The 12,711-nt window shown below is 38.7% G+C and overlaps 1 protein-coding gene across 6 annotated transcripts in view; it reads left to right on the top strand.

The window, feature by feature from the left end:
- The window catches only part of ntrk3 (neurotrophic receptor tyrosine kinase 3), a 707,738-nt gene that overhangs the window by 338,706 nt on the left and 356,321 nt on the right, over positions 1-12,711 (top strand). For all 6 annotated transcript variants that reach the window (XM_062963028.1, XM_062963030.1, XM_062963029.1 and 3 more), the window contains exons 9-10: positions 305-328; positions 2,821-2,888. In XM_062963028.1, coding sequence (XP_062819098.1) covers positions 305-328; positions 2,821-2,888 — 92 coding nt within the window. The remainder of the gene's footprint in view (positions 1-304; positions 329-2,820; positions 2,889-12,711) is intronic.

Here is a 12,711-nt window from a genome sequence, read left to right as displayed (position 1 = left end):
GACGACGATGTTTATTTGTAGCCCACTTTTTCTCTCCACAAAGGAGACTAAAAGCGGCTGACCTCTTTGGGGTAGAAATGGTGATTTAGTGATTAGCTTCCTCAAAGTCATCCAGTAAGCTTAAAGATTTGAATGTAGGTCAGCTGGGGAAATCCATGTTCTAGGTTAAGACCCTTTAAATGTGGAAGGAAGGGTTTGTTCAGTGCACTGTGAATTTGATTATGTGAATCCTGTTGTCCTTGGATAGTGCTAATAACCATGTTCTTTCTGTCTTTTTTTGTCATTTTTTTTGTTTGTCTTGCAGGCATTTCAGACGTAATTGAGACATGTAAGTCTATTCAAAAGTATGCCTAGAAATGTTGTGTTAATGAAGGCAAACTTGATCCTTGGGAATGGGGGGAGACATCAGGGATGACTTTTTCCCCTGTTCAGATTTGTTGGGGATTGTGGGTGATAGATAGAAGCCAGAGACACCATTCAGCTTTGCAGAACGAAGTAACACAGGAACTTTTACTTAATCCAAGAGATCAACAGAACAATAGTCTTTACAATAGTCCTTCAGATTGCTTACAGAAAACAACAGTTATAGGCAATCCATTCTTAGTCCATGAATCTGCTTCAGTGAAGATCAGCAGCAAATAAGGCCTCAGAAATAGTCAGGCCTCTCTGAGTACAGAGCCATCTTCTTTCCAGCCAGTACTCAGAAGACACTCTCTATCTATCTATCTATCTATCTATCTATCTATCTATCTATCTATCTATCTACCTTTCTATCACACAGAGAGAGAGAGAGAGAGAGAGAGAGAGAGACCTGTTCAAACTGTTTCTCCAGCAGCAGGATAGCAACAGTTACAAACCAATTCCCAGGTCCTTGCAATCTCAGCCAATCGGCTCCATGCATTTGATCAGGGGTCCTCAAACTTTTTAAGTGGAGGGCCGGTTCATGGTCCCTCAGACTGTTGAGGAGCCGAATTATCATTTGGAAAAAAAAAACGCACAAATTCCTATGCACACTGCACATGTCTTATTTGTAGTACAAAAAACCCCAACAACAATTCTTTGTTTGTTTGTTTACTACATTTATACTCCACCCACTCTCATCTTGAAGGGGGCTCAGAGCAATTTAGAAGTTGTATGTACATACAATATATTATATTATTAGCATAGCAGAATATTAGCATTATATATTACTATATTGTACTATACCATATACTATACTATACTATAATACAGTAGAGTCTCACTTATCCAAGCTAAACGGGCCGGCAGAAGCTTGGATAAGTGAATATCTTGGATAATAAGGAGGGATTAAGGAAAAGCCTATTACACATCCAATTAGGTTATGATTTTACAAATTAAACACCAAAACTTCATGTTATACAACAAATTTGACAGAAAAAGTAGTTCAATACGCAGCAATGTTATGTTGTAATTACTGTATTTACGAATTTAGCACCAAAATATCACAATGTATTGAAAACATTGACTACAAAAATGGCTTGGATAATCCAGAGGCTTGGATAAGTGAGACTCTACTGTATATTGTACTATACCATATACTATACTATACTATACTATACTATAATATTAATAATATTACATTTAATATATAATTAATATTATTATTATTAGTATTATATTGTATTGCATTATAATATTATTATCAATATTATATGCATATAGGTACACAATATATGATATTATTACCATAGCACAATATTAGTAAATAAAAGAACAATACAATATTTAAAAATAAAAACAATTTTAACCTACATAATCCTACTAGGATTTCAATGGGAAGTGTGGGCCAATGAGATAGTCAAGTTAATTAGGATTGTTGTTGTTGTGTGCCTTCAAGTCATTTCTGACTTTGGGCTAGTCTAAGTCTAAAACTGAGGGCGGGAGCCAGGTAAATGACCTTGGAAGGCCGCATCCGGCCCCCGGGCCTTAGTTTGGGGACCCCTGCGTTTGATTTTCCAGTTAACACACATATAGTATCTTTGCAAACCCTTACAAGATTTACCAGTGCTGATAAATGTTGATTCTTTTGAAAAATGAACATATGCAACTTTTTCTATAGCAAATTTTTCAGCTCTCCCTATTGATAGTAAAGCAGAGAACGTTGTGAGACTAGGTATATCCTTCCCACCAGTGTGGATCCCCATTGATGCTGAAGAGGATGAGAGTAGCCAGAAAACATGGGGGAAAGAACAGAAACAAATAAGTCCCATTATTGTAGGTTAAGAAAGAAGAAAGACAAGGTTGGGATAAATCGTTGGAGCATGTGGAAAGATTTTTCATATAATCATTTTAACCGAACAATAATTGCAGAAATAATTATTTGAAGTACAGTAGAGCTTCACTTATCCAACACTCGCTTATCCAACATTATGGATTATCCAACGCATTTTTGTAGTAAATGTTTTCAATACATCGTGATATTTTGGTGCTAAATTCGTAAATATAGTAATTACTACATAGCATTACTATGTATTAAACTACTTTTTTGGTCAAATTTGTTGTCTAACATGATGTTTTGGTGCTTAATTTGCAAAATCATAACCTAATTTGATGTGTAATAGGCTTCTCCTTAATCTCTCCTTATTATCCAACATATTCGCTTATCCAACATTCTGCCTGTCAGAGTAATTCGCAGCGTAGCAGCAATTGTATGTTGTCAATGGAGCGCAGAACGAAGAGACGTCAGAAACGATGCCGGCCTGTTTATGTTGGATAAGTGAGACTCTACTGTATAGCATTTTGAATATGTTGGCTTTTTCTCCTTTAAATATTGAATAATTGTTTTGTCTTTGTTTTCAGTTGAATATAGTCCAAGTCCCAGCCCTCTTATCACGGTGACGCATAAACCAGAGGAAGACACATTTGGGGTAAGACTCATGGGACGGTTGGTGGGCAAAGGGGAGTTTTATTACTTACCATCATGGTCCTTAGATTCATACCCAAGAGTCCCTTCTCTGATATCCTTTCTAATTGAATGTTGCCGTTTGCTTTCTATGTCTTTTTTGCAAAACGCCTGGCACAGTTTTGAAAGATAGTAAGACATAATTTTGGAGGTCTGCAAAATCCATCTAATCCAAAACCTTGCAGGAATTCAATTCCAAGAGATGGGGATCCCTTTGACTGCTGAATCTTTCTTACAGGCAAGAAAGATGTTTCCAAGCTTACGTATACTTTCTTGTCTTGACGTTTGAATCCAACGGTTCATGTTTTAGTGTGCAGAACAGAAGAAAGCAAAGATCTTATACATGACACTCCTTTAGGCATTTAAAGATGGCTATTCTATCACGTCTCAGTTTTCTCTTCTGCAACAAAAATATAACCAGCTCCTTAAGTCAAAAGGCTCAGTTTCCAGATCTTTTACTATCTTGGTTGCCTTCTTCTAAACCTGTTTTGCATTGCCAATATCTGTTTGAACTTTTTGAACTCATTAACTTTGGTGCCCAGAGGTGGACACACTATTCTAGATAGGTCTGAACAAAATAGGATGGTACTATTATTTTCTTCAGTCTGAAAACTATACTGCTATCGATTCAGCCTGGAATTGCGTCGGTGTTTAATGGCTGCTACATCACATTACTGACTTGTATTCAGCTTGTAGTGATCTAAAAGCACTGGATCCTTTTGATATTTACTGCTTTCCTTCAACAGCTTAACCCTTTGCAAAAACAAACCAAAACACTTGCAGTGAGAGATTTAGGCTGGAGTATAAGAGCCAGGGATGTAATGGTTGGACTATGACTCTGGAGACTAGGATTTGAATCCCCACTTGGCCATGGAAGTCCACTGGGTGACCTTGGGCAAGTTGCACTCTCTCAGCCTCAAAAGTAGGCAACACCATGTATCAGTTATCAGTTATTTAGTTATCAGCCATTTTGAGCCTTTGATCTTTCGATTTTGTTGTGTCAGTTGATACAGGGAAAGGAGACCATTAATTCGGCCTAGGCCACGTGAAATAATATTAATAGTTCCAAAACAGTCTCCTGACCCAGGATGGTGGTCCCTCTGGATTAAGGGTGGTGCTGTTGAATGCCAGGTCTTTCAGTGGAAAAACAGCTATCATCCTGGATGAGCAGGAAGATCTGGCGTGCATAACGGATACCTGGTTGGACGAGGCGGGAGGAGTCAATCATACTCAGCTGTGTTTACCAGTCTTCTCTGTGCAGCACCAACCAAGATCTGGAGGGCGGGGAGGTGGTTTCGCAGTGGTCTATAGGAATTTCATCCCCCGATCAGGTGCCCAATCACACACTTTTGAATGTGTCCACCAAGTCTTCAAAAAGTAGTTGTGCAATAAGTTTACTTGAAATCATGCAACTGGCCTTAGATCTTGTCTTTGGATGCTGTGTCTTAACATTGGATTGTATTTAAATATGTTTTATGTATGCTTATTTTAATCTTATGGGGCCCCTGGTGGCACAGTGTTAAAGCGCTGAGCTGCTGAACTTGCGGACCAAAAGGTCCCAGGTTCAAATCCCGGGAGCCGAATGAGCACCCACTGTTAGCCCCAGCTCCTGCCAATCTAGCAGTTCGAAAACATGCAAATGTGAGTAGATCAATAGGTACTGCTCCAGCAGGAAGGTAATGGTGCTCCATGCAGTCATGCTGGCCACATGACCTTGGAGGTGTCTATGGACAATGCCGGCTCTTTGGCTTAGAAATGGAGATGATTAAGTCACGACTGGACTTAACGTCAGGGGAAACCTTTACCTTTACCTTTATTTTAATATAACCTTTTTATGTTTTGTGTTGTAGGCATTATGTAGTGCCATTTGTAAGCCGCCTTGAGTCTCTCAAGGGTTGAGAAAGGCGGGATATAAATATGGTAAATAAATAAATACTTTTAATAATAATAATAATAATAATAATAATAATAATAATAATAATAATAATAATAATTTATTTATATACCGCCCTATCTCCCGGATGGGACTCAGGGCGGTTTCCAGGCATAAAAACAACACAAACATTACATAACAACGTAATAACACATTATTAAACAAAGTAAAATAATACAATTATAACAATAAATAACACTTACATGGCCAGATCAAGGGGACGGGAACCATAAAATGTATCATTTTAGGCTAGGGAAATCTTGTGCAATATATTCAGGTACTTTTAACTTGCACATTTCTAGATTAATTCATAATTTTTTGAACTGTTTGCAAAAACGTAGGCAAAACCAACCCCTTCTAAGCAGATCTTATAAAGAAAACCCTGTGATGGGTTCACTGAAGGAATGCAGCAACAACCATTTTCTAGAGAGTGTGTGTGTGTGTGTGTGTGTATATATATATATATCTTTTTATTGTCAAATATTGATATCCTTCTCCTATCCAAAATTGTCAAATCACTGTACTTTCATACAACATGAGCACTGTAGATTCATAAAATATAAAACACAAAGAGTAAACAAGTGAATCAGACACAAACACATTTGTCAAAATACAAGAAACAGATGGAGAGTTGGATTAAGCAGTAAAGGCTTGTTCAGATAAATATGCGTTTAAACATATATTTAAAACATGCTTTGAGATGCTTTGCAAATCATAATGCACCTTGCAATGTGTGGCAGAGTAGGAAAAACCCTTATGTTCACAGGTTTGTTTGTGGGTGCAGAATCCACAATATCCCTTTATCAAGAGCCAGAAACATGGAATATTTGGAATAAGTAGCTGTCAGCCTTCGTTTATTGATACATAGAGGGTTCAGCACAATTTCTGTGTAAAAGGAGTGTATATAAAACACTAGCTGTGCCCGGTTATGCATTGCTGTGGCAAAGTGTGGTGGTATGGGAAATAAAGTACAGTAGAGTCTCACTTATCCAACATAAACGGGCCAGCAGAACATTGGATAAGCGAATATGTTGGATAATAAGGAGAGATTAAGAAAAAGCCTATTAAACATCAAAATAGGTTATGATTTTACAAATTAAGCACCAAAAGATCATGTTACACAACAAATTTGACAGAAAAAAAGTAGTTCAATACGCAGTAATGCTATGTAGTGATTACTGTATTTACGAATTTAGCACCAAAATATCACAATGCATTGAAAACATTGACTACAAAAATGCGTTGGATAATCCAGAACATTGGATAAGTGAGACTCTACTGTATTGCAGAATTGGTGGTAGTTAGTATACGTTATTTCCGAAAGCTTGTGAATATACAATATTTCTGGTTGTTCCTTTTTTTTGTGCGATTTTCTTACAGCAGCTGAGGATATAATCCATGGTTTGGTTGGTTTCCTTGCAGAGTCTGCATTTTGAGTCATCAGCTGATTTTTCGATCTTGGCCTGAATTGCCTTTGTCCTGATGTCTTGCTCCTGGGCTGCAAGGATCAGGCCTTCTGTCTCCTTCTTCAGGGTCCCATTCGTGAACCAGAGCCAGGTCGTCTCCTTATCAGCTTTTCCTTCAATTTTGTCATAGAATTATAGAATCATAGAATCATAGAATAGTAGAGTTGGAAGAGACCTCATGGGCCATCTAGTCCAACCCCCTGCTAAGAAGCAGGAAATCGCATTCAAAGCACCCCTGACAGATGGCCATCCAGCCTCTGCTTAAAAGCCTCCAAAGAAGGCGCCTCCACCACGGCCCCGGGGCAGAGAGTTCCACTGCTGAACAGCCCTTCTCACAGTGAGGAAGTTCTTCCTGATGTTCAGGTGGAATCTCCTTTCCTGTAGTTTGAAGCCATTGTTCCGTGTCCTAGTCTCCAGGGCAGCAGAAAACAAGCTTGCTCCCTCCTCCCTATGACTTCCCTTCACGTATTTGTACATGGCTATCATGTCTCCTCTCAGCCTTCTCTTCTGCAGGCTAAACATGCCCAGCTCTTTAAGCCTCTCCTCATAGGACTTGTTCTCCAGACCCTTAATCATTTTAGTCGCCCTCCTCTGGACGCTTTCCAGCTTGTCAACATCTCCCTTCAACTGTGGTGCCCAGAATTGGACACAGTGTGATTCCAGGTGTGGTCTGACCAAGGCAGAATAGAGGGGAGCAGGACTTCCCTGGATCTAGACGCTATTCCCCTATTGATGCAGGACAGAATCCCATTGGCTTTTTTCGCCGCTGCATCACATTGTTGGTTCATGTTTAACTTGTTCCCCACGAGGACTCCAAGGTCTTCTTCGCACACACTGCTGTCTAGCCAGGCATCGTCCCCCATTCTGTATCTTTGACTTCCATTTTTTCTGCCGAAGTGAAGTCTCTTGCATTTGTCCCTGTTGAACTTCATTTTGTTAGTTTTGACCCATCTCTCTAGTCTGTCAAGATCGTTTTGAATTCTGCTCCTGTCTTCTGGAGTGTTAGCTATCCCTCCCAGTTTGGTGTCGTCTGCAAACTTGATGATCGTGCCTTCTAACCCTTCGTCTAAGTCGTTAATAAAGATGTTGAACAGAACCGGGCCCAGGACGGAGCCCTGCTTGTGGCACTCCACTCGTCACTTCTTTCCATGATGAAGACGACGCATTGGTGAGAATCACCCTTTGGGTTCGTTCGCTTAGCCAATTACAGATCCACCTAACCGTAGTTTTGTCTAGCCCACATTTTACTAGTTTGTTTGCCAGAAGGTCGTGGGGGACTTTGTCGAAGGCCTTACTGAAATCCAGGTACGCTACATCCACAGCATTCCCTGTATCGACCCAACTCGTAACTCTATCGAAAAAAGAGATCAGATTAGTCTGGCATGACTTGTTTTTGGTAAATCCGTGTTGACTATTAGCAATGACCGCATTTGTTTCTAAGTGTTTGCAGACCACTTCCTTAATGATCTTTTCCAGAATCTTGCCTGGTATCAATGTGAGGCTGTAGAAAGGCTATAGAAAGACAGCTCTAACCAGTTCCCGCCAACTGCATTGTCTATCATCTAGCTGACCATGATCTATTTTCAAAGGGCTCTATTCCATTTCCACAGAACACTCTACAGTTCCCAGTTCCCCCCAGTCCAGATGGCCCTTATCAGAGATGTGTAGCCAGCCTCTCTCTCCCAACGGTCATGGCATGGGGTGGACGAAACAGCTCAGTGCAAGCTAGTACGGACACATCCGGACAATTCTGCCCTTCCTTTTCCCCTCCAGCTTCTCATCTTTCTGCCTGTAGTAAAATAAAATGTATAACATCTTTAGACAGACTTGATAAGATGCAGCATGTTTAAAGAAGAGCGTGAAGACAATCCAAGGTTGCATCAAACACTAGCCTGCAAGGAAGAAAACATCTCTTTATTTTATGTGATACGTATTTCATTTTTAAAGGAAGGGATTTTACAAGCAAAGCAAGTTGCACAAAGCGCCATGAATATTTTCTCAAAAGCAAGGGGAAGAGCCCCTGAGAGAAAGCTGTCTGTGTACTGAAAAGCCAGGAATAAATATTCTGTCAATATGTGCAGAAGGAGCGGCTGGTGCCTCCAGCAAAGCTTTCTATCTGGAACTCGTCCCGCCTGCTTTCTTTTCTCCCTTGTTTTTTCTTTCTTTCTCCTACATAATTTCTGGGCTCCTTTGCTGTATTCTCACTCAGCCTCACGTGCTTTAGTGCAGGGGTCCCCAAACTAAGGCCCGGGGGCCAGATGCGGCCCTCCAAGGTCATTTACCTGGCCCCCGCTCTCAGTTTTAGAGTTAGGCTCGCCCAAAGTCTGAAGTGACTAGAAGGCACACAACAACAACAATCCTACTGAACTTGATCTCATTGGCCAGAAGCAGACCCACATTTCCATGGAAATCCTGATAGGTTTCTGTTGGTTAAAACTGTTTTTATTTTAAAATATTGTATTGTTCTTTTATTTACTAATATTGTGCTATGGTAATAATATATTGTGTATACATATAATATTGATAATAATATTATAATGTAATACAATACAATACAATACAATATTTATTTATTACAGTATTTCTATCCTTCCCTTCCCACCCAATAGGGGACTCAGGACGGCTAATAATAGTAATAATACAATGTAATAATATTGTATAGTATAATAATATTAATTATATATTACATGTAATATTACTAATAATATTATAGTATATTGGTATAGTACAATATAGTACGTACCTCTTTCCTATTCTGTACTGTATAAAACTTTTCTGGCCCACTACCCTTTTTAGGAGCCAACCCAGGTTTTTATCAAAGTGTGTTTATTGTTATATGTGATTTTATTGGTTTATGATTTGTTTTTTATTGATGAGTTTTATATTGTTTGTTGCCTGGGCTTGGCCCCATGTAAAACACCCCGAGTCCCCTTGGGGAGATAGGACAGGGTATAAAAATAAAGTTATTATTATTATTGTTGTTGTTGTTGTTGTTGTTGTTGTTATTATAGTAATATATAATGCTGATATTGTGCTCTGCTAATAATATAATATATTGTATGTACATAAAACTTGTAAGCTGCTCTGAGTCCCCTTCGGGGTGAGAAAGGGTGGGGTATAAATGTAGTAAATAAACAAACAAATAAATGTTGTTGGGTGTTTTTTGCACTACAAATATGGCATGTGCAGTGTGCATAGGATTTTTTTTTCCAAATGATAATTTGGCCCCTCAACATCTGAGAGACCATTAACCGGCCCTCCACTTAAAAAGTTTGAGGACCCCTGCTTTAGTGGATGCAGGGTTGCTTTTTCTATATCATGTTTCTGCCCCTGAACTCCCATCGGGACCGTTTCCCATAGTGTGTGATAGAAAATCTACATCTCCCACCTAGTGAATACTTGAGAAGAGGCTTCAGCCAAACCCTCTCTGCCACTGTGTTTCCTGAATTCCATTCACTAACAAGGCAACAACACAGGGTTTCCTTGAGAAACACTCCCACAAAGCCTCTTTATTCCCAAAGTCTGGATATGATCAGTCTCGAAACATTTTCTCCAGAATCTTTGCATGTGTAAGTGCCTTCTCTTATGTAGATACAGGTTCCAATAATTCCAGCAGATAAAATCTTAAAGCTCCGATTTACAATACAGTTATCCCTCCATATTTGTGGGTTTCTCTTTTGTGGATTTGATTATTTGTAACTTTGTAGGTGCTGTTTAACTAGCTTGACCTCCTCAGACAAAGTTGTTGTTGTTGTTGTTATTATTTTATTATGACACAGCAAACAAGATAGATATGCTGGATTTCATATCACAAAATCACAAGTCAAACACTTCCCAAGTGTCTAGGACTCTGTGATGTATATTATTATTATTATTATTATTATTATTATTATTATTATTATTATTATTATTATTATTATTTTATGACACAGCAAACAAGATAGATATGCTGGATTTAGTATCACAAAATCACAAGTCGAACACTGCCCAAGTGTCTAGGACTGTGTGATGTATATTATTATTATTATTATTATTATTTTATTTTATGACACAGCAAACAAGATAGATATGCTGGATTTCGTATCACAAAATCACAAGTCCAACACTTGGACTGTGTGGTGTATTTTCGGATGATGCGTGCAGATCCCAGTAGGGTGGCCTTTTGCAGTTGGCAGAACGTAATTTTGTCAATGTCTATTGTTTCCAAATGCCGGCTGAGATCTTTTGGCACGGCACCCAATGTGCCGATCACCACCGGGACCACCTGCACTGGTTTCTGCCAGAGTCTTTGAAGTTCAATCTTGAGGTCCTAAGTTTTTCCTGTTGTTTTTTGTCAATGCGACTGTCACCTGGGATGGCAACATCAATGATCCAAACCTTTTTCTTTTCCACAACTGTGATGTCTGGTGTGTTGTGTTCCAGAACATTGTCAGTCTGGATTCGGAAGTCCCACAGTATCTTTGCGTGCTCATTTTCCAATACTTTTGCAGGTTTGTGATCCCACCAGTTCTTTGCTGCTGGAAGATGGTACTTGAGGCATAAGTTCCAATGAATCATTTGGGCCACATAGTTGTGCCTCTGTTTGTAGTCTGTCTGTGCGATTTTCTTACAGCAGCTGAGGATATGATCCATGGTTTCGTCGGTTTCCTTGCACAGTCTGCATTTTGGGTCATCGGTTGATTTTTCGATCTTGGCCTTGATTGCCTTTGTTCTGATGTCTTGCTCCTGGGCTGCAAGGATCAGGCCTTCTGTCTCCTTCTTCAGGGTCCCATTCGTGAGCCAGAGCCAGGTCTTCTCCTTATCAGCTTTTCCTTCAATTTTGGCAAAGAACTTTCCATGCAATGTTTTGTTGTGCCAGCTGTCAGCTCTAGTTTATAGTGCGGTTTTCTTGTACTGGTTTTTTGTCTGCTGGGCTTTGAGGAGTTTCTGATTTTTGACTTCAATCAAAGCAGGTTCTTCACTTTATTATTATTATTATTATTATTATTATTGGGGAAAGGAAATGAGGGAACACTTCCATATGGAAGGCTTTCTTCACCTTCCACAAGTAAGCTCCATGGCAACAAGTCCTTTTTGTAATTGACACCTGCCATAGAAGAGGTCTTGGGACATAGCCCATAGGGACATAGAATAAGAGTCGTGTGTTCACATAAACTAAACAGGATGCCACCCAATGTATTCTCCACCTTGCTCAGTGATTTGACTCCTGTAAGGCTCTGAGTATATTGTCAAACTCATAAGAATAACAACACCAGCAAATCACATAAGCACAATTTAATGAGGTGTCGCTAAAAGGCAAAAAAAAAAATAGGGACAAGTGTTTGCAAGGGACAGAGATCAGTCAAGAAGAACTGTCACTGGTAAATACAAACTGTTGGGGCATGTTTAACCTTGGGAGATTCTAGTCTAAACTGTTTGCTAAAACAATCAAGCCAGCGAGCACAAATCTCGCAATGGGAATTAATTCTGCAAGTTAGAAATCCCACAATGCACACTGAGTTAGCCTGTTCCAGAAAAGACTGAGCACATTATGGGACTTAAAAGACTCACAGTTTTATGGTGTAGCTTTATTCCTTTTGGGCACATATATATGGGTAAGAGAAAGACAGACATACACATGAAAACAGCATTGTATATGTCCATATAGATATACTAAGCCTAGTTTTTCAGCCCTTTTTAAGGACTGAAAAAACCCTCCTCAGCTTATACTCGGGTGAGGGTCCTGGTGGGCTTATATTTAGGTCGGCTTATACTCAAGTATATATGGTATATTTATTACCGTATTTTTCTTTGTTATTATTGGTATTGCTACATTTATTATTTTACTCTATTAATTATTATTATTACATTTATTATTTTACTCTATTATTGTTGTTACTTTTACATTTATTTTATGCTATTTTTATTAGTAGTAGTACATTTATTATTTTACTCTATTTATTATTACAGTAGAGTCTCACTTATCCAACACTCGCTTATCCAACATTCTGGATTATCCAACGCATTTTTGTAGTCAATGTTTTCAATACATCATGATATTTTGGTGCTAAATTCATATACAGTAATTACAACATAACATTACTGTGTATTGAACTACTTTTTCTGTCAAATTTGTTGTATAACATGACCTATACGAAGACTTGAGGATTCTGGATGAATGGATTTTAATCTTGGACATTCTTAAAATTTTATATAATGTGATTTTATTTTGTAATGGTATCTGTTTTATATGAACTGTTGTTTGTAGATTGTTTTATATGAATTGTTGTTTTTACATTGTTTTTAGGCATTGAATTTTTGCCATTTACTGTAAGCCGCTTTGAGTCTCCTCGGAGAGAAAGGCGGGGTAAAAGTGATGTAAATAAATAATAAAATAAATAAAATGTTTT

Source organism: Anolis carolinensis, unplaced genomic scaffold (genome assembly GCF_035594765.1).
Source record: "Anolis carolinensis isolate JA03-04 unplaced genomic scaffold, rAnoCar3.1.pri scaffold_11, whole genome shotgun sequence".
Taxonomy (NCBI): Eukaryota; Metazoa; Chordata; class Lepidosauria; order Squamata; family Dactyloidae; genus Anolis; species Anolis carolinensis.
The sequence above is the reverse complement of the archived record's forward strand: the minus strand, read 5'-3'. Positions and strand labels throughout refer to the sequence as shown.